This window comes from Ischnura elegans, chromosome 7, assembly GCF_921293095.1.
Source record: "Ischnura elegans chromosome 7, ioIscEleg1.1, whole genome shotgun sequence".
Classification (NCBI taxonomy): Eukaryota; Metazoa; Arthropoda; class Insecta; order Odonata; family Coenagrionidae; genus Ischnura; species Ischnura elegans.
The window spans coordinates 15896368-15922160 of NC_060252.1; the positions used below are offsets into that span (position 1 = coordinate 15896368).

Consider the following 25793-nt stretch of genomic DNA (forward strand, 5'->3'; position numbering starts at 1 on the left):
AAATCATTCACACAAACGTAAATTAACTCGTACATGTTAATGTATCGTGTAAACAGGCCTTAAGGAACTGCAAATAGAACGGTATTGGCAGAAAATCGAGTGAACAGACAATGGCATGAATGCTTGATAATTTCATGACAGATATTAACTCATTTAAAACTTTAATAAGTTCCCAAATAAGATGAAAAATAGTATCATGCAAAGAGTTCCTTCTAAAATGCCAGGAAATAATGAAAGAGAGAAAAAAATGGAAGATTAATGATGGTGTAACTAGATAATACATAAGAGAAAAAAATAGAGCATACAAAAATACTGACTATATACGTGGAAACAAAAATTTCAGAGGGGGAATGAATTTTAAGTTATTCATAGAAAAATTTCGAATAAGAATTTTATTGGTTGATTGCTGCACCAACATTAAAACAATTTATCTAGAAAAATATATGAAATCTTTGATTCTTTTGCAATCCTGAATTGCATTATTATCATTTTGAAAGCCAATACCCAACTGCAAGGCAATATATATAGGCATGCAATGAATCATAGGTTTAAGAAACTAAGTTAAGAAAGTCAAAATACAAAGGGTGGTATTTAGAGGAGCCACGCAGAAAAGATGAAATACATATATGAAACACAGCAATCATGTAAATCTGCCAGCCACAGAACAGAGCGACTTTGAGAAGCATGGAATGAATAAATATTCAACCAACATGGATTGGCCATTTTAACGGAAATAATGACATCATTTTCTTCTGATAATAATCAGGGTACTCCTTGAATCTGTTACTCAACCAAAACTTGGACAAAATTGACTGATTCTGGTGCAAATGGATTTATTTAAAGCCAAACATACCACACCTGTCCACACTCAATTAAAAGGAAATCAAGGAATAAAAGACGTCAAGTAAATATTTGACGTAAATAAGTTTCTGGATTCAAAAAATGAAATCAGAGATTGCATGTCCTTTTCTCAGCTAATATAAGGAGAAATTTTCCATGTTATTGAAGTCTTATTTTTCACGACTTTCCCCTGGATTGATTTCACTGTTAATGTCAATGGACTGGTAAAGTCATGACGTCACAGATCACTAGTCATCTGTTTATTATACAAACAATCCTTTATGACCTATTTGAAAGCTTAAAGAGACAGATTCGTCATTCTTCCTATCTCACCAGCAGAGTTCTTGGCATAATAGTTGACTGAAATGGTAACAACTTTCAGTTGTGATAAGTTAGAATTTATTTTTTTTAAATTGCTTAGGGCAGAAACTTCTGTAATTCAAATTTGTATGGAAAAAAGTAGGCCACCTCCTAAGCAACTGGCTGTCATGACGGCAGTCTTTAACAGTAGCTTGCAAAGGATCTGTGAAAGTGGCTGTTTCTCACAAGTTTTCTCATATTATCTACATTACAAAAATACTTTATGGTGGCATGACAGAAAATTAAGTGATGCTATTAAAGTTGGAAAATTTTTGTCACATTCCAGGGTGACTTTGAGGTATTACACACATTTGAAATGGAAGAAAAAAAGTCAAATTATTGCTATCATTTGAATCATAATCAAGTATAAAAAAATAAGTGAAATATGGTAAAAATACGGATAAAATAGATTTTGGTGCATGGATTCATTTTCAAAAGAGAAGTTTAAAAATTTTTCGATTAATTTATAAATTCCTTCAAAACCGTATACTTAGGCCCGTATTCTTAGTCGACTACGTATCTGTCCCTACATGCATTTTTCAGTCGACCCTACATAATTCCATTATCAAGTTCTCAGAAATGACGTGGATGATGGCACAGCACCAGTTTTCCACTCTGGTTGCGTAATGAGACCTAACTATGAAACTAAGAAAAGATGTCTGATAACTTTCAGGCATATTGTTAGGGCAATGGCTCAAGGTAAATAAACAATTAGTGTCGTCTGCTAGGTCGTGTTGGTTTATTAATTATTGCTACAAAAACTCTCATATGAAGCCAAAAGTAGAATAATATTGTCTTTAAATTCCTTCAAAAGCGGCATGTATAAGATAGTGATAAGTACGGGCAAATATGATCATTGACGTGAGAACTTACGTTGCATCATCAAGGTTCGTCATTTGCTTTTACCTCCCGTAATTAAGTTTATTATGAGGCAAATAGTGGCATGAAAATATGTTTTCTATGACTGTACGTAAACGATATAGGTTTCTCAAAAGCGTACCAAGTGTCAAATGTGAAAAATATTAATGTATATCCGTAGAAACAAGGTGATGTATACCACTATATTGTACTTATTATACTTCAGCCAATTTTTTATTTATTTCACTTGATGGGTATAATGTGGTAGTATTATTACCTATCTGCTGTGTTAATGTACATTTTAAAGTGGTTCACGTGAGCTCATCTTCCTTAATATCCATTGTAACATAGAGTCTTTAATCGAAGTGATCAGCAGATGAAATTTGGTCACCATGTTTTTGTAGGGTGTAGGGCTGGTTCGGGTACCCTACAATAAGTAGGGCCTGTTTAGTTCCAAAAATGGCCATATGTAGGGCTTGATGTGGCATATGTAGGGCAAGATAGGTTTATGTAGGAGCTGATGACGTATCCAGAGTCGGTTGGCCCTACAGGCTCGACTAAATATACAGGCCTTAGCATTCTTTCCAATTTTTGCCACATAATTTTTCTTATTTCACATTATCGTACGACCCAGATTACAGGGTTATTTACTAATTGGATATTTTTATTGAAGTAAAAAAGCAACGAAATGTGGAAAGTGGCTTTTTTAATACTAATTCAACTTCAGCTACTTTATTTGGAGAAGAGATGGCTTGGAAAAAATAATTCCCTTTTTGTTCAAAAACTATCAGACTCACATAATATTATCCAATTTAAGAATGGACAATTTTTAAAAGACAGCACCAAATGTCACTGATGTACAGAGTAAGAGATTCAAGAGCAAATAAATATGGCAAAAACCTTGAGATTGTGAACCTCAACACACTTAATTGACAAAATTGTGGTGGTCCCTTTCATTGCAACGTAAATAGGTTTTACTGAAATAATAAAGAGATTCCTATAAAACCCACTTACAATAAAAAAAACAGAAATGCTTAAAGAAAATTAATAAGATAGGATAATTTTCTTGTGAAATAACTGCATTCAGCGTGCAATATAATCAATCAGTCTAATAATAAAATGAACTAAAAGAATCAATACCATTCATTGATTTAACAGCATAAAATGGTATTAGGAAAAATATAAATACATACATCCTGGATTACAAATGTGAAATAATCCTTTTGCATGCATGTACAAACAAATTACTTATGCCATGGCACTATATAACATCTATTAAATACATTTATGAACCCAGGATTGGAGTATATGAATGGAGGTTCAAAGAACAATGTTTACCCTGATTATTGAAAAATATCAAAAAGTCAAAGATTAATAAACAGAAGATAATCATCAGAAGCATCCCTGGGTTTGGTATCACCAAGAGTTGTAAATCATGATGCCATGATTAGGGAGGAATTATTATATGTGCACACCAAAATACAGTACCATTTTGTGTTCAACACAATCTAAGACAGTGTTCATACCACCTTCCCATTTTTAATTTTCCAGACATTTACATAATTTCCAATCTGAATTTTTAAAATTTTCCCGACTTTTATATCAATTGCAAAGCATTCATATGCAGGGATTTAATGATAAAAATATGGTGTCGTGAAATTTGGTCAATCGGCAGCAGTGGTAGCAGAAATAAAGTTGAGCAACCTTAGGTCAGTGCTACCCTGAGATATCCACCCAGCAAGGCAACAAAATGCCCACCTTGCCTCTAAAATGCAGCAATGCCTCTGGAGTTTTCCCCTCACCATAACCTAATTTCCTTGACTCTTCCAGGATTTTCCTGATCCATATGAACCTTGAGAGATAACTACTTTACTACCCCAACAATAAATTGCCATCACAGGGCTGAAGAAATACAAAATTCATAGACTGAAATTGAACTATAGATATGTATATTTTGGATGTTGGTGTGACCCACGGCTACCCACAACCCTAAGCACCTCAGTGCCATTACTAAAGGTGACAACGATGTTACCTTTACTCCAAAAAATACATATTAATTATAGCAAAATCATATCATTAAAAACCACCTACATACTTAAGTCACTACCTGAGATTTGACACCATTCAGAAATGTTCCCACACACAGGAATCGTTTTATGTGAAGCTATTTCAGACTTCATTAATAATTGCATACAATAACATATATAGTTATGTACAAAAATTTTCACTTTTCTACAGTATCAAAAATGAAACCGTAATCTTTTTACACCTCATGCAATACCAAGTATGAGGCTAGACAATTTTTTAAGAAAAAAGACACATGAATCACATGAGGGTCTCCTTTACAAGTTGTGGCATCAACATTGGCAACGCAAATTGTATGAACTGAATTAGTGACGAAAAATTACTTGCCAAAATAAGTTAGAAATAGAATCCACAGCACATATTAAGTTCTCCCTGGATGGAATTATAATTGATAATTATTGCATTCCAAAAATTAAGACATATGTATACCCTTTCAATCTCAGAAGCCCTTTTGCAAAGGGTAGGTAAAGCCACAGCAACAAATTTTAAGCATTATAGAAAATTGATAGAAATGAAAATCAATTCCTCACGTTCCACGGCAATGGAGCGAGTCTTCTTGATGGCTCCTTTGACGGACATCCTACGGCGAGGGGCATTAGATCCACGAATGGATGGCTTTCCCAGGAGATGAGTCTTTGGTGCTAGCGACTTCAAGAGGTGCTCCTCCAAATACTTAGACACTTGAGGATTCAACTCTGAAGAAAAAGAGACGAAAACACACAATTATAGATTTCAAACACAAAGGAACAACATGCATCTTCAACTGAAATACAATTTCTAATTCAAATTGTTAAAGGACAGAGTGAGTTCATGCAGTGTATGGCCGAATTTCTAACGGAAATATAAACAAAATGCATCTTTTGAGTAATAAATAAAATATGCACCTCAATATTAGATATTGATTCAATATCACAAACAAAAATGGGACAGCCATGATTAAAATTCATAACTTTGACAGCATAATAATAAATGCCTAGTACAGCTGAAGGTGATTAAAACACCATAAAAAGTGCATCCCCATAAAGTGAATCCTTGAACACACCAGGTAGATCACTCACTGAGTTGGATAGAACACAATTCAGAAGACGCATTCCACAGATTTTCAGGAATAAAAAATTATAAAATATTTTTCAAACAAGTTTCTAAATCCATCTTACCCATTCCTATCTTACCAAAACTGACCCTGCCCACTTAATGCTGGCATTAGTACAAATGTAAGAAAAAGATAAATGTACAACCATGAAATACGATTTTGGCTTACCACTTGCTCAGTTGCAAGTCAAGACTAAAGGCTGGTTTAAAAGTTATGGCCACTAATTATCTAAGTAATTAAATTATCTAAGTAATAAAAAGGTATAAACATTCACAAAATTTACCTTTTCAGTATTCTAGATATAAAGCCATTCTAACAACTAAAATTAATCAAAGGCTAACTCCAGAGAACAAAGATTCATAGTCTACAAGCTGAATAACACCGAAACATTTTGAGGTGAATAAAAAGAAGTTTCAGTGCTCATAGGTTTGAAATATATAAGTTTAAAAATAATAGTTTAAACGTCCTAAATGCTTTTATTAACATCTATTCTGGAAAGTTTTATGAATATCTCTTACTCAGCTTAATTATTGACTGCCACAATTTCTTCCTTTAGGAGATTGCAATCACCACCATCAAATTATAAGTTGCTAGATTAATTCCACAAAACAACAAAAGGAAAATAAAAAAAATGCAGATCTCGAGTTGTATTAGCATATTAGGTGTTGAAATTCCTCTCCCATATCCAAGTGGCTCATGTCCTCAGTTATGGCATACACCTCAAAGCACCGGTTGAACATTGAAGTATTAGTCAAAAATGAGAACCTGACCTGGGATAGGAGAAACTTCCAGAGAAATTTCTGCAAAAAGATACCACTAAAATTACAGATGCAAACCTTTTGCCATGCAGCCATTCTTGAACTTAAAGTACCTAAAAGCAGCTAAACTAAACATAAGCAAAATATAAAAATATGCAAATGCTTCAACAGTAATTTTCATTACCTATTACTTATATTAATTCAGTGGAAGCCCAGTAAAGCGAGTATGGCATAATGCGAGAACCACGTTATAGCAAGGCCAAAAAGTTCCCTTCAAAGTACATGCTTGGTAATATGACAGATGTCTCTCAAGAGCTATGAACCGCTGAGCAAACATTAACTAAAGTGGAAACTCATTTCAGTGAATATAGATTGTAGCAGGAATCGCGTGATAACGAGTGTACCTTCAAAAGGCCCATGACTAACTGAAAAAGTATGGATAGAGTTAAGCCAAGGAGTCCATGCCATGCAATGTACTCCGTAATGCGAGGCATATCTGTTTAGAGCAGTGCACAGATATTAATGTAGAAAGTCGTCGAGGTCACTCATTTTACCGCTGACGGCAGAAAAAAGAACTCTGAAAAGAGGTTTATTTAGCCAGCCAATAAAGGTTTTACGCAGGAAATAAATGTCAAAATATGACGGAGACATAGCATTCTGGTGAAACTCAATATCCTCACAGCTGAGTTTCTCGGAAGTTGATGCAGTATTTTTTTCCTAAAACATACATCAAATTACAATTTATTAGTTAGGCTAAAAATCTCTATTATCACAGTCACAGACGAAGGGATATATTTTCTCAGGATATTTGGTTTCTCCCTGCTAGCAATTCAAATTCATCTGCTCATCTCGTGAGAAATTCCAAAGATGGACTGAAAATAATTGAAGAAGAAAATCCGGTGGAGAAGCACGTGTATTTTGCAAAACGCCTCGGATTGTCCACTAGCACTTGACAGTAGGAGTGGGGGTAAAGCGAGCTACCTGCTGAAAATAAGAAGTTGCATGAAGCCGAGTTCAGATGGGCGTGCCGCTGAAATGGCGTTTGGTAGATAAGAATGTATACATCTGAGAGAAATCCATCTTAGCAATGTAAATGCCGAGATGGCATGCAATCATTTTTGTGCAGTATGGTGTGTCCCCTTAGGATATATGAAAGAGATGTTAGTTGAATCAACTATATGCCCAAACTGTTACCATTAAATAAAATATTCCATTTATCGGCTAAATTCCTGTTTGAATCCTTTAAAGGAAATCACAATTACTTGCAAAAATCCTGGGTTTCCTGCTGTGTAGGCAACCTAGTCAAACATTCCCGCATTCATCGTTTTTTTCGTCCATCCCCTTGAAAAACAATAGATCGAGGTTCCACTGTATACCTTTTTATGTATACATTTATCAAGGGAAATAGAAGAAGAAACGTAGGTTTGATATGCTTTGCGCAGTTCTAGTATTCGAGGTATTCAAATATTCAAGCAATGATTTAATATTCGAATTCGATATTCGAGTTCGAGAAATCTGCTATTCGACCCATCTCTACAAATGAGCACCCGAAATAGTTTTGGGGATTTTGTGCACTCGTTAAACCAAGCTCTCACTGTTATTACTACTAAATTATTTACTAATTCACTAAGTGTGAACAAATTTTTCTGGATTTCGAACATTATATGTAGTGCATGTAAGAGGATGTGATAACCCACATAAAAGAGAACAATCTACACATTGAGAAGCAGCATTACAAAGGTCTAAGAATATTACACTAACAGAGGAATATTGTAGGCATACACTTATGTATATGATATATATTGTACCAGATATGACATGCAGTACACAAGTTTATATATGAAGCAATGCACCAACGAAGTACATATTGGAATCACTTATACTATGGGCTACTTGCTTATTTCATCTTTGGACTGTTTCGTGACTTTCCACCAGTGTAGCAGTTCTCCCACATACAGACCACCTGATATAGGTTGTAAATTAAAGGACAAAAAAAGGGATTCTATTACTGAGCCAAAGAAATTCACAAAAGCTTTAGACCATGGCAATTTTATCCCACTCTTTGGCTTTTGTGCATGAAATATGAACTTCCTGAAAGGTATGACTAATAAATGAAGGGACGATTAGTTGTGAATGATGGAGGAATGACCTGTGAATGATGAAGTTTTACACCAATGATGAGGTAGAAAGGTTTGGTCAACATCAAGCACCCCGGATTGAAATACCCCAAAGAGCTCAGAGAAGACTGCCTAGGTGCCTTAAATCTAATTCTAACAAGATGCTGTTCTAGGTATGCTTTCTGCCACTCCCCATGTTACAAGTTTTCCAAAAACAAAACATCTTGGAATTTCAAAGTTAGGGCATGGAAATATTTGAAATTTTAAAGAACTAGTGTGAAGGAAACAAATCCCATAAAATGGGTTCTAGGAATTATTCTACAAAATTATACTGAGAGAGATCTTCCTAACCCATCAACTATATATCCGTTAGAGTCAAGAACAGTAAGTCTCTCCGGCTAATACAAGTAGCCCGTGTTATAGAAGCATAAATGGAATAAGTTATTCAATAAGTACTCACTGTCAGGAAGTCCTTCTTCTTGACTACCAAGAAAGCTAAGATTTGTAATACAGGAAGTGTTGAGAAAATCCCCCAGGTTACCAAGAGTTACCCTGAAAAAAATGAAATAATTTTGTTACTGACAGAAAGTGGTAACCCTCATTAAACTTAAACCAAGGAATTTTAAACCAATGGTAACTCAACAGAAATGATACACAGCAGAGCTGCAACATTCATGCAAACATGGACATAATAAAATATTGTAATTATGAACTGTTTTCTGCTTTCCAATCAAAATTTATACGCAAAAGAATCAGGAAGCTTTATTAACATGAAATTTTACACATAAGAAGAAGTCAGTAGTCAGTTTTCACAACAATCATGGATTGTTACATTTGCTGTAAATTTTCTTTAACTGTCATCCCAAATTCAATCGAATTTTGTAATTCAATGTCTTGAAAAGTACAATTAAAGAGCACTGTTGGCAATTAATGGATTACATGAAGTCAATCCACCAATATTGCCATTGAACTTTGGTACATCTATGGTTTTGAGGACCCTTGAGCATCAACAAAGGAAGGGATTGGGCTGTAGAAGAAGCAGAGAGCATGGTCATTTATAACACCTGCATTTCAAAGGAAAGTTGGTAAGAATTATCTCATAAAATATTGGTATGGCAGTCTAGGGAAACTCTTTTCCTCTAATGTATATCTCATATGTAAGTTCAAGAAACAAGAATGCAGAGAATGGCAACGACTGGAGAGGAGGGTGTGCTGGGGAAGAAACTTGGAATGCTAAATTTCACCTGCACACCACAGGCAGAAGGTCCAAGCAATGATGGCAAGTCCATTTTTAATAATATCAACTATCTCCAAAAGCTTCCTCAGTCAAGAATGCATTTTTTAATCTTTGTTTTGCACTTCATAGGGGCAGGAACTTGATTTTAGTCAATGTCAAAGTTTTTTCAATGCCTGTCAGAGATCAATAGGGTGGTTTCCTATTATTTTTTTATCGCCTATGTCGAAAGATTATTACTCCTAGTATTAGTATTTCACGCTTTTACATTTTTATATGACGATATCTATTTTTTGCGATTAAATGAAAAGTGAAAATTTTCGAATAGCGAAAACGCGACGGGTAAGTATGAATGCCTGGAAAAACTCCGTGTGACGTTGTTCTGGTTCCCGCTGCCGCAACTGAGGTGACTTTGGGGCGAAGCTCTGAGCGCTGATACGACACAGGATGCTAGCAGGTAGCTGAGTACCATGCTCGCTGGTAGCGCTTGGCTTAAATAAGGATTATTAATTCCTTATCAAATGAAGAACTTTCCGACCTTAGCCAGTTTTAATAGGTGATTATTAAGACATGTTTCCCTGAGCTCTGTGCCTCATGCATGCATTGATAATCTCAGACAATGTAAATCTCCTGACTACTCGTATAGCATCTAGGTCCCCGTGATGTCACGTGGAGTGGCATTGCATGGGCGCCAATCTGGCCTTTTTCAAATGAGGCTAAAATTGACCCTTGCTAATTGTCTAAACCAGTATTTCTAAAAACAAATAATTTGTATATTATGAATACACTAATGGTGGGTAACGAATCGCAATCGATGCCTTTCGTTTTCTTTGATGAAGGAAACTACCCTATTAGCGACACTCCGGATGGAAGTCAGCAAGCTGCCACCATTGAAATCTACAGTGATCTACACAGACGTATAGTGCCTGTGGGTGCTCTGGATAGGAAGGTAAAGGGGAGGGAGCAACCTCTAGTGAGATGTTTGCAGAAATTCACTCGAAGATGCCAAAAAAAAGAATTCTGAGCTTCAGACATGAGTTTAGTAATCAGATACAGTTGATGACTTTTCTGACAAAAAATCTCATTCAATCCTTGAGCCATCCCAGGGTTTGTAACCACAGAAACCTAATAAAGGAAGAAGACTGCCTGCCTGCCAGGCTGTCTCGCAACGCAATGAAGTAGTGACCTAGCCGCTTGCGAGGTAGGACATCTGGCATCGCAAGCACGGGTTCACCATAAAAATAGACAAGTTTTCTGAATTTATTGTCACAAAGTTTGAAGCACAGAAACGGAAAAAGTAATGGAATTATCCAGAGGGCATAAGCGTGTCCAAACGATCTTAAGGGGGAGCAAAAGTAGCCTTGAAAACCAAAGCAATCCAGTATAAATTTTAATCTATAATCCTAAAAAATTAGGAGATAAGAAATAGGAAGGCATAAACTATAACTTATTAAGTGTAGGTGGTTAACTGTCACACCCTCAATTCTGTAAGTTCTACCAAAGTATAGGCTTCTATACTATACAAGTAAAACCTGAAAATACCAAGGCCCAATGAACCAAGAGACTTCATTTATAAAGGAGGTACTCCTAAGCACTCTAGGATACCATAGAAAAAATAGCAAGCACGGCTATGCGAATGAATAGGCTCTTTTAACTATCTGCACTCTGCTTGCTCAGGAGCTAGAATAGGAGTTACAGCCTTCTCTACCCACTCACAGTTGGTGTTGCTTATCAGCCCAATTACTTTGAGTCTGAATAAATGGAAATGGCAAACAAGCAGGGCTCAACACAAGAGGAATGTACGGAGAGTAAATGGTGATTTAGGAGCCAAGAACAAAGTTAATCCAGTTAGAAACAGGTAGTGATCATCTCCATTGTTCTGAGCCCACAATTATAGCAGTTGAAAACATCTAAAAAGGATTGGCTGTTTCAGCAGACTATAAGGCAAGTGTTCTGATTAGAATGTTTAAACAAGGACATTTTTCAGAATCTATAATTCATTTCTATGCAGATTCAAGCATTCGTTTACCACAGTGAAGTTGAAGAATGTGATCGCACTTCCTTCATGCCCGATGAATTCAACAATAAAGACAATTAAAAAAGCGTACAAGCCTACGCAAGAGGAAATTTAGAATGTGCTTGGTGTTCTAAGCCTAATAACAGTGAATTACGCAGTGACTCTTATCGCTCTAATACATATAATATAATAAGGAAAACAGATGTGTAGGAAGGCGGCTATAAATGTCATTAAAAATACAATCGCATCCCAAATACAATTGGGTATCACCAATGAATACAAAGGCTGGTAAGCAACTATCTTTGATAAAAATAGCATTTTTATGCATTATGGTAGGACGATGAGGGACGATGATGAGGTAGGAGGGTGATGGGACATCTTTATCTTCGAAATCGATAAAACGTGTTCTCAAAGAGCAATTGATAACTTCAAAACATTTCAATCACAATTAATTAGTTAATGAGAGGAATGCATTCAACCCTAATGCGTTCCATGGACTTCATGGAAACAATTATACAGCCTAACTTGAACTGAAAATTCAGTACCAACAGAATTTCATGTGAATCAGAGTTAGTTTTCACGTGAATCACTATAGGCTAAATTGAAGACACAGAAGAAATCCATTTCTGTTAGATAAGTTACACAAAAAGCCAATTACAATAAGTTACGAAGGAATATGAATCACAACCAACTAACATATGCAACACTTACATCCTTTAATAAAATTTAAAAGATACATACTAACCATTAAACACAAGTGACCTTAACCATAGAATGCTTGTTATAATAATTTACCAATTGGTAAACACCATTAAAAAAAAAACTTGGTTGATTTTTGTTAGCTTAATGAAATGAACTTCACAATTTATGTGAACTACATATAATCCTAATTTTATGACAAATATTGAAATGTAAATGCAACAGAGCGCAGTTCATTTAACATGCATTTTCCATCTTTAGAATATTAAATTTCAAACAGGAATTGCGTTACAAAATAACAGCATGAACAAGGATATCATCAAAATTTGGTGTAATTATACCTAACAAATTCCAATAATAACCCCCCTCAGAAGTACAAATTTCCATGCACTACCTCATGATTATCTCAGTGGACAATCATTAATCATACATCCTTCAATTCAAGCATTCACCAAACTGTTCATACACCTCTGAACAGTGAAATGGGAAATGAAGGGCCACATGCAAGCATTGTATCATGCTATACCAATAATCCTGAATGTTGATCAATTACATAATAATAAGCAATACAAATTGTCTCTGACAAGAGCTACCATGTTTTTCATAATACCATGCAGGAAGTTACTATTCTCAGCCATTTTAATAATACTTTAAGGATGGAGAGGGCTATTTTCAATTAGACATGGCCACCAGCATAGCAAAAACTTGACGGCGGCAGTGTATGGGTGAATTCATAGGGGTGAGTGGCACGAGCTGGTGTTCATGCCAATTGTCTCTATGGTGCGAATTGGTCAACAACGGTTAAAAATTGTGTTACAAGGATTAATAAATGGAGAGCACGTATCAAATATTGAGTACATATTTATTTTAGTACTGAGTATAATCTAGAATATATATAATCTATTTTCAACTGTCTACGTGGTGGTGCTGTGACATGGACTGGTTTTCAGTGTTGGCGACAAGGAAGCGCCCATCTCTATTTTCTATACACCTTGTCCAAAATCAAATTTAACTACCCATTTTTTATCCTATTTTTTAGAAATTTTGTGACTTTCCATGTCTTTACTGATATTATACAAATGTAGAAAGAAAATTTTTGAGATCTTAATAGGATATAAAAGTTAATTAAGATTTGGCAAAAACCTCACGGGAAACACAAGCCTACCTCCTCGCTTCACCCTGTCTAAATCCTTGAATATCATTATACCCATACTGCAGATTTTGAGAACCCTTTTAACTTCATGAAATAAAATGATTTATACATGAATATGCAACTCAATTTTTAGACAATGATCATTAGTTTTCAGCTGTAAGGCCTGTGGAGAAATTGGAAGTGGGCTGGCTAAGGTATTCCAATGGAATACCATTAATTAATAACAGTTAATTTATATAAAATGAATACCTTTCTTTACTGAGAATATATAGATTAAGCCTTTTTGGTAGTTTATACTGAAAAAACTTGAGATACAAAGAAAAAAATAAGCCATTTAAAGCTAGAAAACCTTGTGAAAATGACATACACTCATCCTCATAGTTAGTGAAAAACTCCCATACTCCTAATTTTATATACGCAGTAAACTCACTCGAGGGTCAGAAATCATGCAAGCAGCTAGAGTTATAACACTTTATATCTACCTGGTTCCATTAATATAACCACTTTTAAGTTTCTTCATTGTGGTTATCATCGCAGCTGGTATATTGCCCTGGTCTGAAATAGGAGATTAACATAAAAAATGTTAGCAATGAATACGATAAATGAAAAGTTTTTCAAAAAATTCCATGATAACATGCATAAAATTAACCAGCAAGATTTTTAGGCTGTAAAATGTGAACTGTATAAAGATGCTAGCAAAAGCATTCTTGGTGTGAAAAATCATGATCCCAGTCTTACCTAGCATTTGATCTGAATGGATTGCGATGGTGACAGTTGGTCGCCCAAGCATTTGATGCCAGTTGATAGTAAGAAACGCCAGGTCATCCATGAAATTGTTTGCCAGAAGTTCCTCATCATTAACAGTGTAGTTACCCGTCATATCAAAACTCTAAAAGGATGTGAGGTTAGTAGGGAGAAAGGTAGCAGACATAGGTTGAGAACCCATTAAGGAATCTTTTCCTCCAAACACACTCGTGAAAATTAAAACATGCACTTCCAGTGAAACCATTGCTCTGAATACCAAGCATTTAATTTACCACCTTGGTACCATTGTAATCCATGTTAGCATATTAAAGCTCAATTGTCTTCCTTTGTTCTACTTTTTTCTTATTTATCATAATAATGACCAACTAAGAACAGTCTAACAGCACCCAATGAATTCTTATTTCAAACACACTACTCGAGTGGTCCTCTTATTCTCCAGTGGGCCCATTCATGCCAAAATTGACATCCTGAATAGCCCATAAGCCTTAAACCCAGTATTTGTTAAGATACCACTCCAGATTTTATGAGTGTGACTACATATATGTTGAGCTTTCACATATTATAAAGCCCATCTTCCACTGGAACTATGACTACAAGCAGGATGGTTATCAGGGAATGAGGAAGTTCAAATTTGGAAATTTGATTTGAATGGATTTATCACATTTTGTATTGACATTAGCCCTTCTTTTCATCACAACCTTCAAGTTTCTATAAAATGCAAACAAAGAATTTCATATTTCATCACTCATTCCTCATTGGATGGTCATTTTGGAGTGACCATTTAATTAGGGCGTGTGGCTAACATGATGAAAAAAATGACACGAGTCTTCCCAGACCTAAATGAAACAAACAAAACATCCCAAATCCATTGAATACAAGGGTGAGAAAAACAGAGGTTTGAGAAGATCTCATCCACAGAAGTTTGCTCTCAAATACGAAAAATGGAGTTAAAAAAAAGGGTCTAGAGTTCCATGCACAGGGAGCATACAAGCTATCTAATTTTGAAAAAGATAGGGTGATGCAAATGAGTTTAAAGTGATATGAATAAAAATTGGCTTTCAAGGATCAATGCTAAGGCTATTCGACATTGGATAGGATGAGCAGAATGAATAGGCACTTAGAAAAAGGGTGAATGGTGAAAGCAAATAACCTGATTTATCAGTCTCATTTCTTAAAATGTCTTACATCTTAACATGTGAAATTTTCACACAGAGAGGACAAAATACCACATGTGAAAACTAGCATAGCATTACCAATTCATCGAACAATTACATTCATCAACTAATGGCCCATCATAATGGATCTGGAATGGGTATGTCCATGACACTTCAACAAAAAGGTCAACGATTTTGAAATGCATAGATGCTAAGAATTCATAAAACTTGAAAGATAAATCCAATACAAGTAGAGCAAAGGAAGCTTGTTTCTTGTCTATTAATTTCCCAAATACATCCAAATAATATGTAACCATTAATAAAATTCAAGTTTGACCAAAGGTTTCACAAATATTCAAGAGATTCATTTATTTAGACAGAAATATTAGAACAATCACAATCAATCCTCACGTTGTGACAAAAATACAATTACTCAGTAACCAGGAAATCAAAGAACTTCCAAAATTTAAAACAGCAATAACATGGAAATAATAATAGTACGAGCTAGTGACAATAAAATATCGTACAAGTAAAACACAGAAAAACTCATTTTTAATGTGACAATAGTAGTATCACATTCAAGTTTGAGGAAAGAAGGCCAAGAAAAAATTAAATCAACAATTTTTTTAAGAATTATTAATTGACATGAAACAATGACATTTTAAAATGAACACATGTAAACATAGAGGTTAACAAAGCTTCATTAAGTTGATAGCTCCATCCAATTATCAGTCTGGTAGACATTGCTCCATAATAATAAGCTTAATTAGCAGCTATCAACTCAATGTAGACTGCAGTTCCATCACTTAAAAATATCATTAAAAAAATTGAACGGGCATCATAAAATTAGTCATGACAAAGTTTCCAAGAATTTTAATTCAAGTGTTTGCATGAAGCAATTGAGAGGAAACAGAAAAGAAATTAGAGTAATCGCAACCTGATATAATGATGTTACGTACAGGTTGATTTTTCATCTTGGGTATAGAAATTGAACCAAATCTTCTTACCTTGGAGAAATTTCTGGTGCATGGATATAGAGCCACAGCAGAATTCATTCTTACATATTAAAATGCTGTATCAAAATGAATTGGTTTTATTCAAAAGTTATGCAATTAAATAGAATTAATTTTTTAAAAGCCCATATTGAAACAAATGTATTATTAGATATTGTAAACTGCAATGCAACATAAAACATTCCATAGTCATTAAGCTTTAGTGAGATCATTTATATATTCGCATTAAAAAACATGAAGACTCAATGAAAACCAAAAGCTGAAAAATGCCATAAATCTGAATACAAAGGTTTAAAGAAAGATATTGAAATATATTTTTGCCACAAAATGAGAACTGATGTTATTACTTGCCACATTTCATGACTTGTATGCTTGTTAATGAACTAGTAACGTCATGCATTAATCACCCATAATAATGGCAGATTAACCTTAATTCCAGCCATAACCAAGCAGAAAATACAGAGAAATTTCATCTGATACACCGTCACTAATCTCTAATATCCCAATAAGCAAATGTATATACATTGAATAGAACTTATGGGACAAGCAAGAAGATTTGACAGCAAAGAGAATCTTCTGCCCTAATTTACTACTAAATACAACAGGTATATTTAGAGATGATAAAATTTTAGTAAATTTAATGATCAAATACTAACAATCAGCACATGTTCTCCGTCAAATCAAACTCAGATACTACATAAGTTTGCAGAAAATGGTTCAACAACCACTCTACCTTTATTTCAACCATTTAAAAAAAATCAGTCGGACTTTAAAAAATTATAACCATCTATTGCTTTAAACCCTGGGAAAATGGACATGAACTCTCATTCTCAACAATGCTAAGCATAAAAACTGGAAATTTTTGCAAAGAACTAGTGCATACCTAAGTCCAATGGATTTATATTACCTTTCGATAAAAAAAAATAATTTCAGGGATTGGGACAGCAAATCCTACAGAGGTTAAATTCCTAACAAATTAAAAAAAAATCAATAAGAAGATATTTCATTGAAATCAAATGTATTTACAATAACAATAAATAAAGGGTTTGAAATAAATTTGAGTTACCGGACGAGGTAATCTTCCACAACTTTTTTGATTGCTCGAGCTAAGCATAAGGCCCAAGTGAGTGATTAAAAGAAATTACCATGGATATTTAAAAAACCTTAGAAAAACTCAGCCAGCATTTTTTTGTATAAAATTAGCTGTCACGAGACATCTTGGTTTTTAATAAGAAATTAGGAACACCACAGAGTATTTCTATATGTAAATACTACAAAAAACTACATCTGTATCTATAGATACCAAAGGGAAAAAAGCACCATACCAAAACAGCTATGCAAATATTAAACATAAATTTCTATATACACAGTACTTCAACCCAAAGGTTGGTTTGGACAGCTGAGGATAAAGCTCACCCCAGACCAAATCACAGGCATGATAATTTCATGCAGTCAGGGAAGGGGGGCCAGTTCTCATTCAGGGGACACCATCCACTTAGAGAATATTGGTTGAGGGAGTCCGAATGCAAATCAGCATTTTGCTTGGCCCCAAGTTATTCTTTTAAACTGGTTTTAAGATTTTAAAGGAACACTACTATGGAATTGCAGATGAGGGCATCAACACCTTTGAAACTGTGTTGAAAGGGTTCTGCGGAAATACCATACACCGTATACAGGCATCCCCTGAGTTACGCATGTCTCGACTTACGTAAATCCGTACTTACGTAAGTGATAACCGTATTTCAAATGATTACGTTAATTTTCGAATGCGAGTGCGAAGAAGTAGATATTCGCTCGTACAACCTATTGTAGAAAAAATATCGAATAATTATCGAGTTTTTTACGTGCTAAAAATAACAAAGTGACCCATTTATGTCATTTCTCGAAGGAATTTTCATTAATTTCTGTAGAAAAATCGCTTATAAATCCCATGTCAGCAATCAACGTGAAAATATGCAGTTCCAGCGATGGATGTGGTAGTGCTCATTCCTGTACGATACAACTTGTTATACAGCATGCACACCCGAACTCAGACTTTCGACTATTTAAAAATTGTATCCAAAGTTTGGACATTTCTATCTGTGGAATTAAAAGAAAATGAAGTTCAAGCAGAAATCTTTATTGCGGAAAAGAATTGTTTAGTACCCACGTAACGGCATTGAAATTTTGAGTGTTGGCAATGAACGCCGCGAAAAAGTTAAGAAAAATTTGACACACGATATTAATTGCGTAATTGTTTACATGTTTCTGGCAGAAAATTTTATTAAGCTGCATTTTCTCGTTCTCTCATATTGTGTGCAACTGTAAATCAATATTGCGTCATTGAAAGCTTTTCCCCCCTAACTTAGTTGCACGCTAATGACGGAGTTGGCTGAATAAAAGCTCACTTTTAATTAGCTTTGTGCTTTGGAAATACTCCTCGATGTTTCCAGCGAAGTAAATATTCAAATGATGATATTTTCACGTTATTTTATTGAGATATGAGATAATGAAAGTATGTATCCATGCGTGAAAGATTGAGTGTATGTGCGTGTGAATGTATCTAAGAATATAGTAATTTACTGGTATTTTTTTGTATGTTATTTGCTCGTAATCCTAGACACTCCTCCTACGTGTATTAACTGTGACAGTGAAACCACCACATTCATAAATCAACGTAATACATAAAAGGCAGAAGATATAATGATTATAGGTAAGTAGACGATGCATTATTTGGGCCCTTAGATCGCAGTAAAACATAATGAATCAATTTAAGTATTCAGTATATTAATGTAGCGTTGAGATACCGTACTTTCCCGAATCCACGCGATCAGTCAACTCTGGGAATAATATTACGCATTTTGATTGGCAATGCTCGAGATGCAACTCTCAGACTATATTAACGTTTATCGATTTTGTACCTAATGACGTGAGAATACGCGGTAGAGTTCATGAATATCGCAGTGAATTGAATGAAACTTCACTGAGAATTTACCGCGCATTTCTCCGCTGATAATTTCGCTGCGCCGATTGCAATCTCTGAAGCACTAACGCAAAGGTTCGACTTACGTAAATTTCGACTTACACAGAGTCTGCCGGAACGCATCTCTTACGTAACTCGGGGGATGCCTGTATGTCCCTTTTTTTCCAAAAATGCCCAATGTAAAAGTAAAGGGGGGGGGGACAATATTCAAACACATTTTTTTTTAATTTTCCCGAAACTGAAGCCTCAAAATCAGGGGGAGGGGGGGACTATACTCAGAGGGGAACTATATTTGGAGAAATACGGTAATTATCGTGATCGCGAAGTAACTACATAATTGAAGCATTGGTACTTATCTAGGGTGTTAAGGATATTTGTAGGAAAAATTTTATTCAAAAACCATAATTAAACAATATTGATGAATTACGAACTATAATCATAATATAATGATGAAAATAAAGAATGAGACCAATATCACACTGGGATCACAACATTTTTTTTGTAAAAGCCACAAATCTATGTGATTTAGATTAGCATATGTAATTATGAACTTATTCTTTGGCATGCTGTAGTGTTATAACACAGAAACTTTCAAAATTTAATGTTTAAAGTGTAAGCAATTAGATAAAAAAGTGACTAACCACATATATAAGTCAGTCTTTTAGCAGAAGATGCAATAAGCATGCTATAGGTATACCTTTCAATAGCCTCAACCAAGAACTGCACCCTTCATGGCATTCAACGTAGCTGAACGAGCAACAAGGAAAATAAAGCACAACACAATAGCCAAAAGTAAAGTCAGAAAAAAGCTCAGACAACTCATTGCTTTGTAGCAAAAGCTGTTATGCATATTCATTTTATACAAAAATACCGACACCAGCAACTCACGTGAATATGAGCACAAAGAAAAATTATGATATCCTAAATTATAAGAAAATTTCACTGTTGCCTAGATACTAATTTTATCATAATTTCCCATCAGCTGGCATTATAAATGATATACACAATAAAAATATTTAAGTCACAGCTATATTTGGCTTTAAGAAAAATAATTAATTTGTCTCCTAACCCTCATAACAGGAGGTGGGCAGGCTAAAGCATGTTGTACTAAACAGCAGTAATTATTACTATATAGTAGCAGTCCATTATAATGATAGAAATATGGACCATGGAAAATTGATCATGTAAAGAGTACTGCATTTTGACTTTGAAAAATAAACATAGAGGGAATGAAAAACTGCCTAAACATTCACTTATTTTAATGCACTGTGAAAACAGACTCATAAAATAGACAATAATAAGATATTCCACTAAGACAATATGCACAACCAAATTAGGTTGAAATTTTCACTATCCACCGCAAAAGTAACTGAAATTTCAATAAGCGAGTTGTTACAAAGAAAAAAAATTATGAAGGAGGGCAACTTCATTTATGAGATATCCACACTGCTAAGATTAAGGAAGAATTCGCACCTTCCTATTCAATCATTATGTACCACTCCCTATCATGCAAATTATATCAGTGCAAGTGAAGCAGTGCACCACCTATAATTCAGCAATACTATCATAAATAATTTTGCACAATTAACCTCACTTAAAAGTGTACTCCATACCAAAATAGGCTTCAACCTGACAAAACAAGTCAAAAATACGAAGTTGAGTGCACCGGTAATTAGTTTCAATTCATATAGAAATCATCACTTAGAAATATCAAGTTCCACTGATATTTCTACGAGCTTAGATTTCATTAGGTATGAAAATTAGTGAAAATCAGATAATACATAATCTACAATATAATTTGATAGTAGCATTAAAAGAAAATAAGAGCTGAAATAGTTTTTCCATTCAAAAACCAGAAGTTGTTATGGTGTTTTCAGTGATCAGGTCATAGCAAATACCTCGAAGTCCCAAAAACATAAAAGATCAGTGATTACATATTAATAAAGAGAAAGTTTTAGAATTCATTGGAATAACACAGGAGAAATGTTTTTAAGGCAGATAGTGATGTTCTATTAAAGCAAAAAGTACTAAATAGAATCAAATTACACAATGTGAAATTATGAAACCCTTCCATAAATGATATTAGTCCAATGTAAAGAAAATTATACCTAGATGAATACTCTTCACTGCCATTACAACCAGGGGCCTTCCTAACATGTTCTGCCAGCTTGATTTCAGAAAATTAATTTCACTCTTGAATATGTCTATCATCAGCTCATAGTCAGAAGCAATGTAGAATCGTTGCAAGTCGGTTAGCTAAAGAAAAAGATGGCATAATAACATCCAAGCAACAGCAAACAATGGCAGGCAAAAAATTAAATCAAAGATAATAACAAAAGTAATCCTCTCCTGTTGAATGGTAATTATTTTCAAATGAATGAAAAGGAAACACATGAAATCATAGCAGTATGCAAACCAAAATGGCAATTTTTACAAAAGGATGATGCTTTGATTTATCAATTCAAATATGTAATCATGAATTGGTAGCACATGTTCAGTCATAACAAGACTTTTATAAAATTCATCAGCACACTCTTTCTTCGCACTACTTTCCATTTAATAAGCCCAAATTAAAGGAGAGAATAAAGCTATAATCTGAGCATAAATTACATTAAAAAACAGCTGCCTGAATAATGAAGAAACTAAAAATTCAAATCCCAACTCCAAACACAAAAGAGAACTTGAACACTACAAAATAAACAACTAGAAGCCCACAGTCATTTTGCTTTTCCAAGGATCAAAGTCACTATTGCATTCCATCCATTGAAATAAAAATGTCAACAGAAGCTACATATATGTGCTAGAAGGTGAACTTTGTAATGGCCACATTAATGTAAGACTGTCATGGACATAATTGAGTCGAAAACCTAATGCTTTAGCTTCATTACAACCCTTTAATTCTCTGACCATGTGATGAGTACAGTGAGTCCTCGTTCTACGTCACCCCGTTTAACGTCATTTCGCGATAACGTCACGAAAATTTTGAGACCGTCATTCGTTTATCGCACCTTCGCTTCGCGGTAACATCAAGGCCTTTAAATTTCGCGCGAGAAAAAAAACGCGAAGCGGTGTTGAATTGTTCGTTTTGTGGGCGGTAATACAGTCAGTCTAAACGAAGTGTAAGACGGTGTGTTTATTGTTAATTGCGATTACGGTTTTAGCAAATTTTCTGCAAAACAAATTCTTAGGTAGGTGCGCAAGGTTTTACTTGACATAATGGTTTTCAGGAACCTAAAAAGTGATTTCAAGGAATTTTTCCGTGTAGAACTCTCGAGTTTTTGTCGTCACTTTTTTGCCGTGTTCACAATAATTTTGGTTCCTGTTAACTGCGACGATGTTTCAGCGATGATGATGCCCAGGCGATGCTCGCCCGGGCGACCACCATAGCGAAGCCGAAAAGCAAATGCAGGAAGATACAAAAATGGAGAAGGATTTACGTCAGTGCTGCTATTGTCGTCGATGAAGACAGGATCTCGTATTTATGCCATAGCTTGGCATTCCCATCGTAAAAAATTATGATACGCTAAAATTTTTTCGCGTAGGAATTGTGAGGTCTAGGAGCCGATATTCACTTTTTACATTGTTTCTTATGGGATATTATGTTTCGATTAACATCATTTCGTTTATCGTCACATTATTCAGGTACGGTAAGTGACGTTAAACGAGGACTCACTGTATTTATTAAAAGAGGTAAATAAGGAAAAGTGGACAAAAAGCTCGAAAATTTTACTATATTAATTCTCAGACAAAAAGCAAAGCCACTCGGAGTCCTCCTTATCAGTAAGTTTCTCCCACTTAAAATAGGCATAGCTGAAGGAAGCAGAGAAGCAAAAAATATACAGTGAAACCTCTATTTTACACTTTTGAATGGACCACTTACAAAAAGTGCAAAATTGAGGAAATTGTAAAATAGAGTATCATTGTTTACAGACGGTATTGTTTGGGACCTGATAAAAAGTGTGCAAAATCAGGGAAAATGTAAAATGGGGGAATGTGAAATCGAGGTTTCACTGTATGTACCTCCCTTCTTAATATATGTACATACTTGATATTTTGATGAAAATTAAGAGTGAATAAAGCACATTGGGCTCATATAAAATTTACCTTGACAATACTAATACAAATAAATTACTATGACAGTCGTGCATATTCATCTTTTGCCTTCATCTTATTCATCCTTGCCTTTGATGGTTGATAACCATTATTTGTTTCCCTTGAGAGGACTGGCAGGAAGCAAAAGGTTTAGGGGATTCAGAGCAATACTATTACATATGTACTTTCAAAAATTGGACATGGTTCGAATAAGTTTACCTGCCAATCATTTCAGCATCATTTCTTTTGGGAATTGGTTATGGTACAGGTTACAATCTTACGAACCTGAGGATCTGAGAAGTGAACTGACCTATTGATTAGGGATGATGACAGAATTTTGATATAAATACTATCTAATTTGCGAGAGAACTCTTCATGCAAGCCATGCATGTATGTGCCCTTCACAAATGGTGATGTTCACAAACAATACTTTCAACAGGAGAGGATTGGAAATGAAACCCATTCCATTCAAATATTACAAAAATTGGCCTCATTAGTGCTGCCAAGAAAATACGTAAAGACAAACAAACAGGCCTACAACCAAAACAATGGGCTACTCATCCACTCTTCGCTAGGCTAACTCAATTATCACACCACTAATGCAGCATAGTCTGAAATTTCTTTTTGAATATACTGGCACCTCAATCTTTAGATAAAATATCGCAATTATTTAATAATTTTCAAAGGGTGAAATTACCACTGATAAAATTCTTGGAAAAATGGTGGCAAACACAAAGCAGACCTCTTCAAAGGGCAAGTAAGCAGTCAGAAACACAAACTGACAAAATCTGTTTTACATTATCATTTTGTGGCTTCTCTCATTTGTAAGTATGTATCACCACATATGAATACAATTATCTTTTACTCTTCTAAAATCTATTGGTTAGGACATTCCTTGCTAGAGTCCATAGAATTTTGGCAATCAGATGGTTCTCTACTAACACACATAACACTCTCCTGAAAATGTGTTCAAGAATTGAAATCTACCATGAAGTGACATGTTCATTCGGATATTTCTTACCAAGAAATCAAATATGCCGAGTCTAACCTTGTTTCTCATTAACATAACCAAAATTAAGAAACTAAAAGTGAGGACCCAAATTGTTGTCTTAATATTCGACCTGAACAGCCTTCACTACCAGCATATGCTGGGAAAGCATCAGATCTTACTGTTAAGTTAATACTCTACTAAAGACATACAGCTTACTTCTGATTATCCGGGCTAATGATGGTGGCAGGTGGCACGAATACCTAACCTGAAAACACGAGTAATCCAAACTTTCACTGTAATTTCTTGTAATTTTCATTATTTAGGCAAATCAAGCTATCAATATTAACTACGCACATTGTTATTTTAGATCGCTTTCCGTAATAATTTACAGCTTCCTTTTCCCGACAGCGATTTTACTTGAGTTCCTTTTGCTTCATAAAATACCTGGTTTACGAAAAACCGCGCACCCGCCTCTGAAAGATCATGGATTCAGAAAATTGGTTGGCATGAATGCTTCAAAATTGCTGTGCGATATCGGAAACTAAACTCTCGGGCACCACGCTACGTAGTCGTATTCTGTGCAAGTTGCCCAGTATGCAACTGCTGTGGGACACGGTTTCGTGATCACTGAATGCAATCATGCACCATGATGTTTATATAACATGAGCACGGAGCTTCCGTGAAGGTAAATGTCACGCGATCATCCCATTGCAAAAATTTGAAGTCCATATTAATGCCACGGATATCATAAGTTAATTGCAAAGGGACAAACTTCAAATCTTCCAAATATTTTCAATATTTGATAATTTGGACTAAAGCATTAAAACAAACTTTGAAATTATGGAAAACCTACCCCATATGTAGAAAAATTAAATAAGTGGGAATGGTAGATGTGGGATTTTAAACAAAGAAAATATGTATATATTTTTGGGAAACCTAGTGACCAACAACATAAGCAAAGAAATATTATATCAAATGCATTTTATAAATTCGAATACCCTACAGCAACGTTTTGCTCTACTCATTCATTTATAAGCAACTTCCACTTGGTGAAGCCTGAAATGATCAACTTTGCTTCCCTCTTATCCTCTACCCTGGCCACAGACCAGTGCATAACCACACAAAAATATTAGCAACATTTTTACAGATTGAAGCATAATTTAAGTGCTTTCTTAGAAAATAGAGGTTTAGCTTATAGAGTAATGAAACTTGTCTTTCATATTCAAGAATTTTAAGTGTGCTGATTGTACGCAGACAATGCCCAAGGGCTGAGGTATGGTTGGTGTTTGCAACACAAAATTCTTCTCTCACTTGAATGAAATTAAATAAAAAAAGACAGCATACTGATGGAAATAGAAAAATAAAAAATTATTTATTGTAAAACTAAATGCTACAATTATTCTGCAGTCCACTTCAAGAGTGATGGATATTCCATTCAGAGGAAAAATTAGAAAAAAACATTAAAAACTTAAATATTTACCACAGTACACCCATGTCTCGTATAGCGCAATTTCGATTAGCGCAATTTCGATATAGCGCAAATACGTTCCTCGGGGAAACATTGCAACGCAGTGTAGCCTAATAAAAACTCTTAAACGCTCT

At 34.8% G+C, this 25793-nt stretch overlaps 1 protein-coding gene across 7 annotated transcripts in view; it reads right to left on the minus strand.

Annotated features, from left to right (window-relative positions):
• Nucleotides 1–25793, minus strand: part of LOC124162210 (probable phosphorylase b kinase regulatory subunit alpha) — a 76835-nt gene that overhangs the window by 25258 nt on the left and 25784 nt on the right. For 2 of the 7 annotated variants that reach the window (XM_046538665.1, XM_046538658.1), the window contains exons 12-17: nucleotides 21217–21364; nucleotides 13953–13964; nucleotides 13697–13769; nucleotides 8572–8663; nucleotides 7892–7957; nucleotides 4674–4838 (exon numbers count right to left, since the gene is read on the minus strand). In XM_046538665.1, coding sequence (XP_046394621.1) covers nucleotides 4674–4838; nucleotides 7892–7957; nucleotides 8572–8663; nucleotides 13697–13769; nucleotides 13953–13964; nucleotides 21217–21364 — 556 coding nt within the window. Of the gene's footprint in view, nucleotides 1–4673; nucleotides 4839–7891; nucleotides 7958–8571; nucleotides 8664–13696; nucleotides 13770–13952; nucleotides 14104–21216; nucleotides 21365–25793 lie in introns of all 7 variants that reach the window. The other 5 variants (XM_046538659.1, XM_046538661.1, XM_046538662.1 and 2 more) reach the window with 5 other exon arrangements.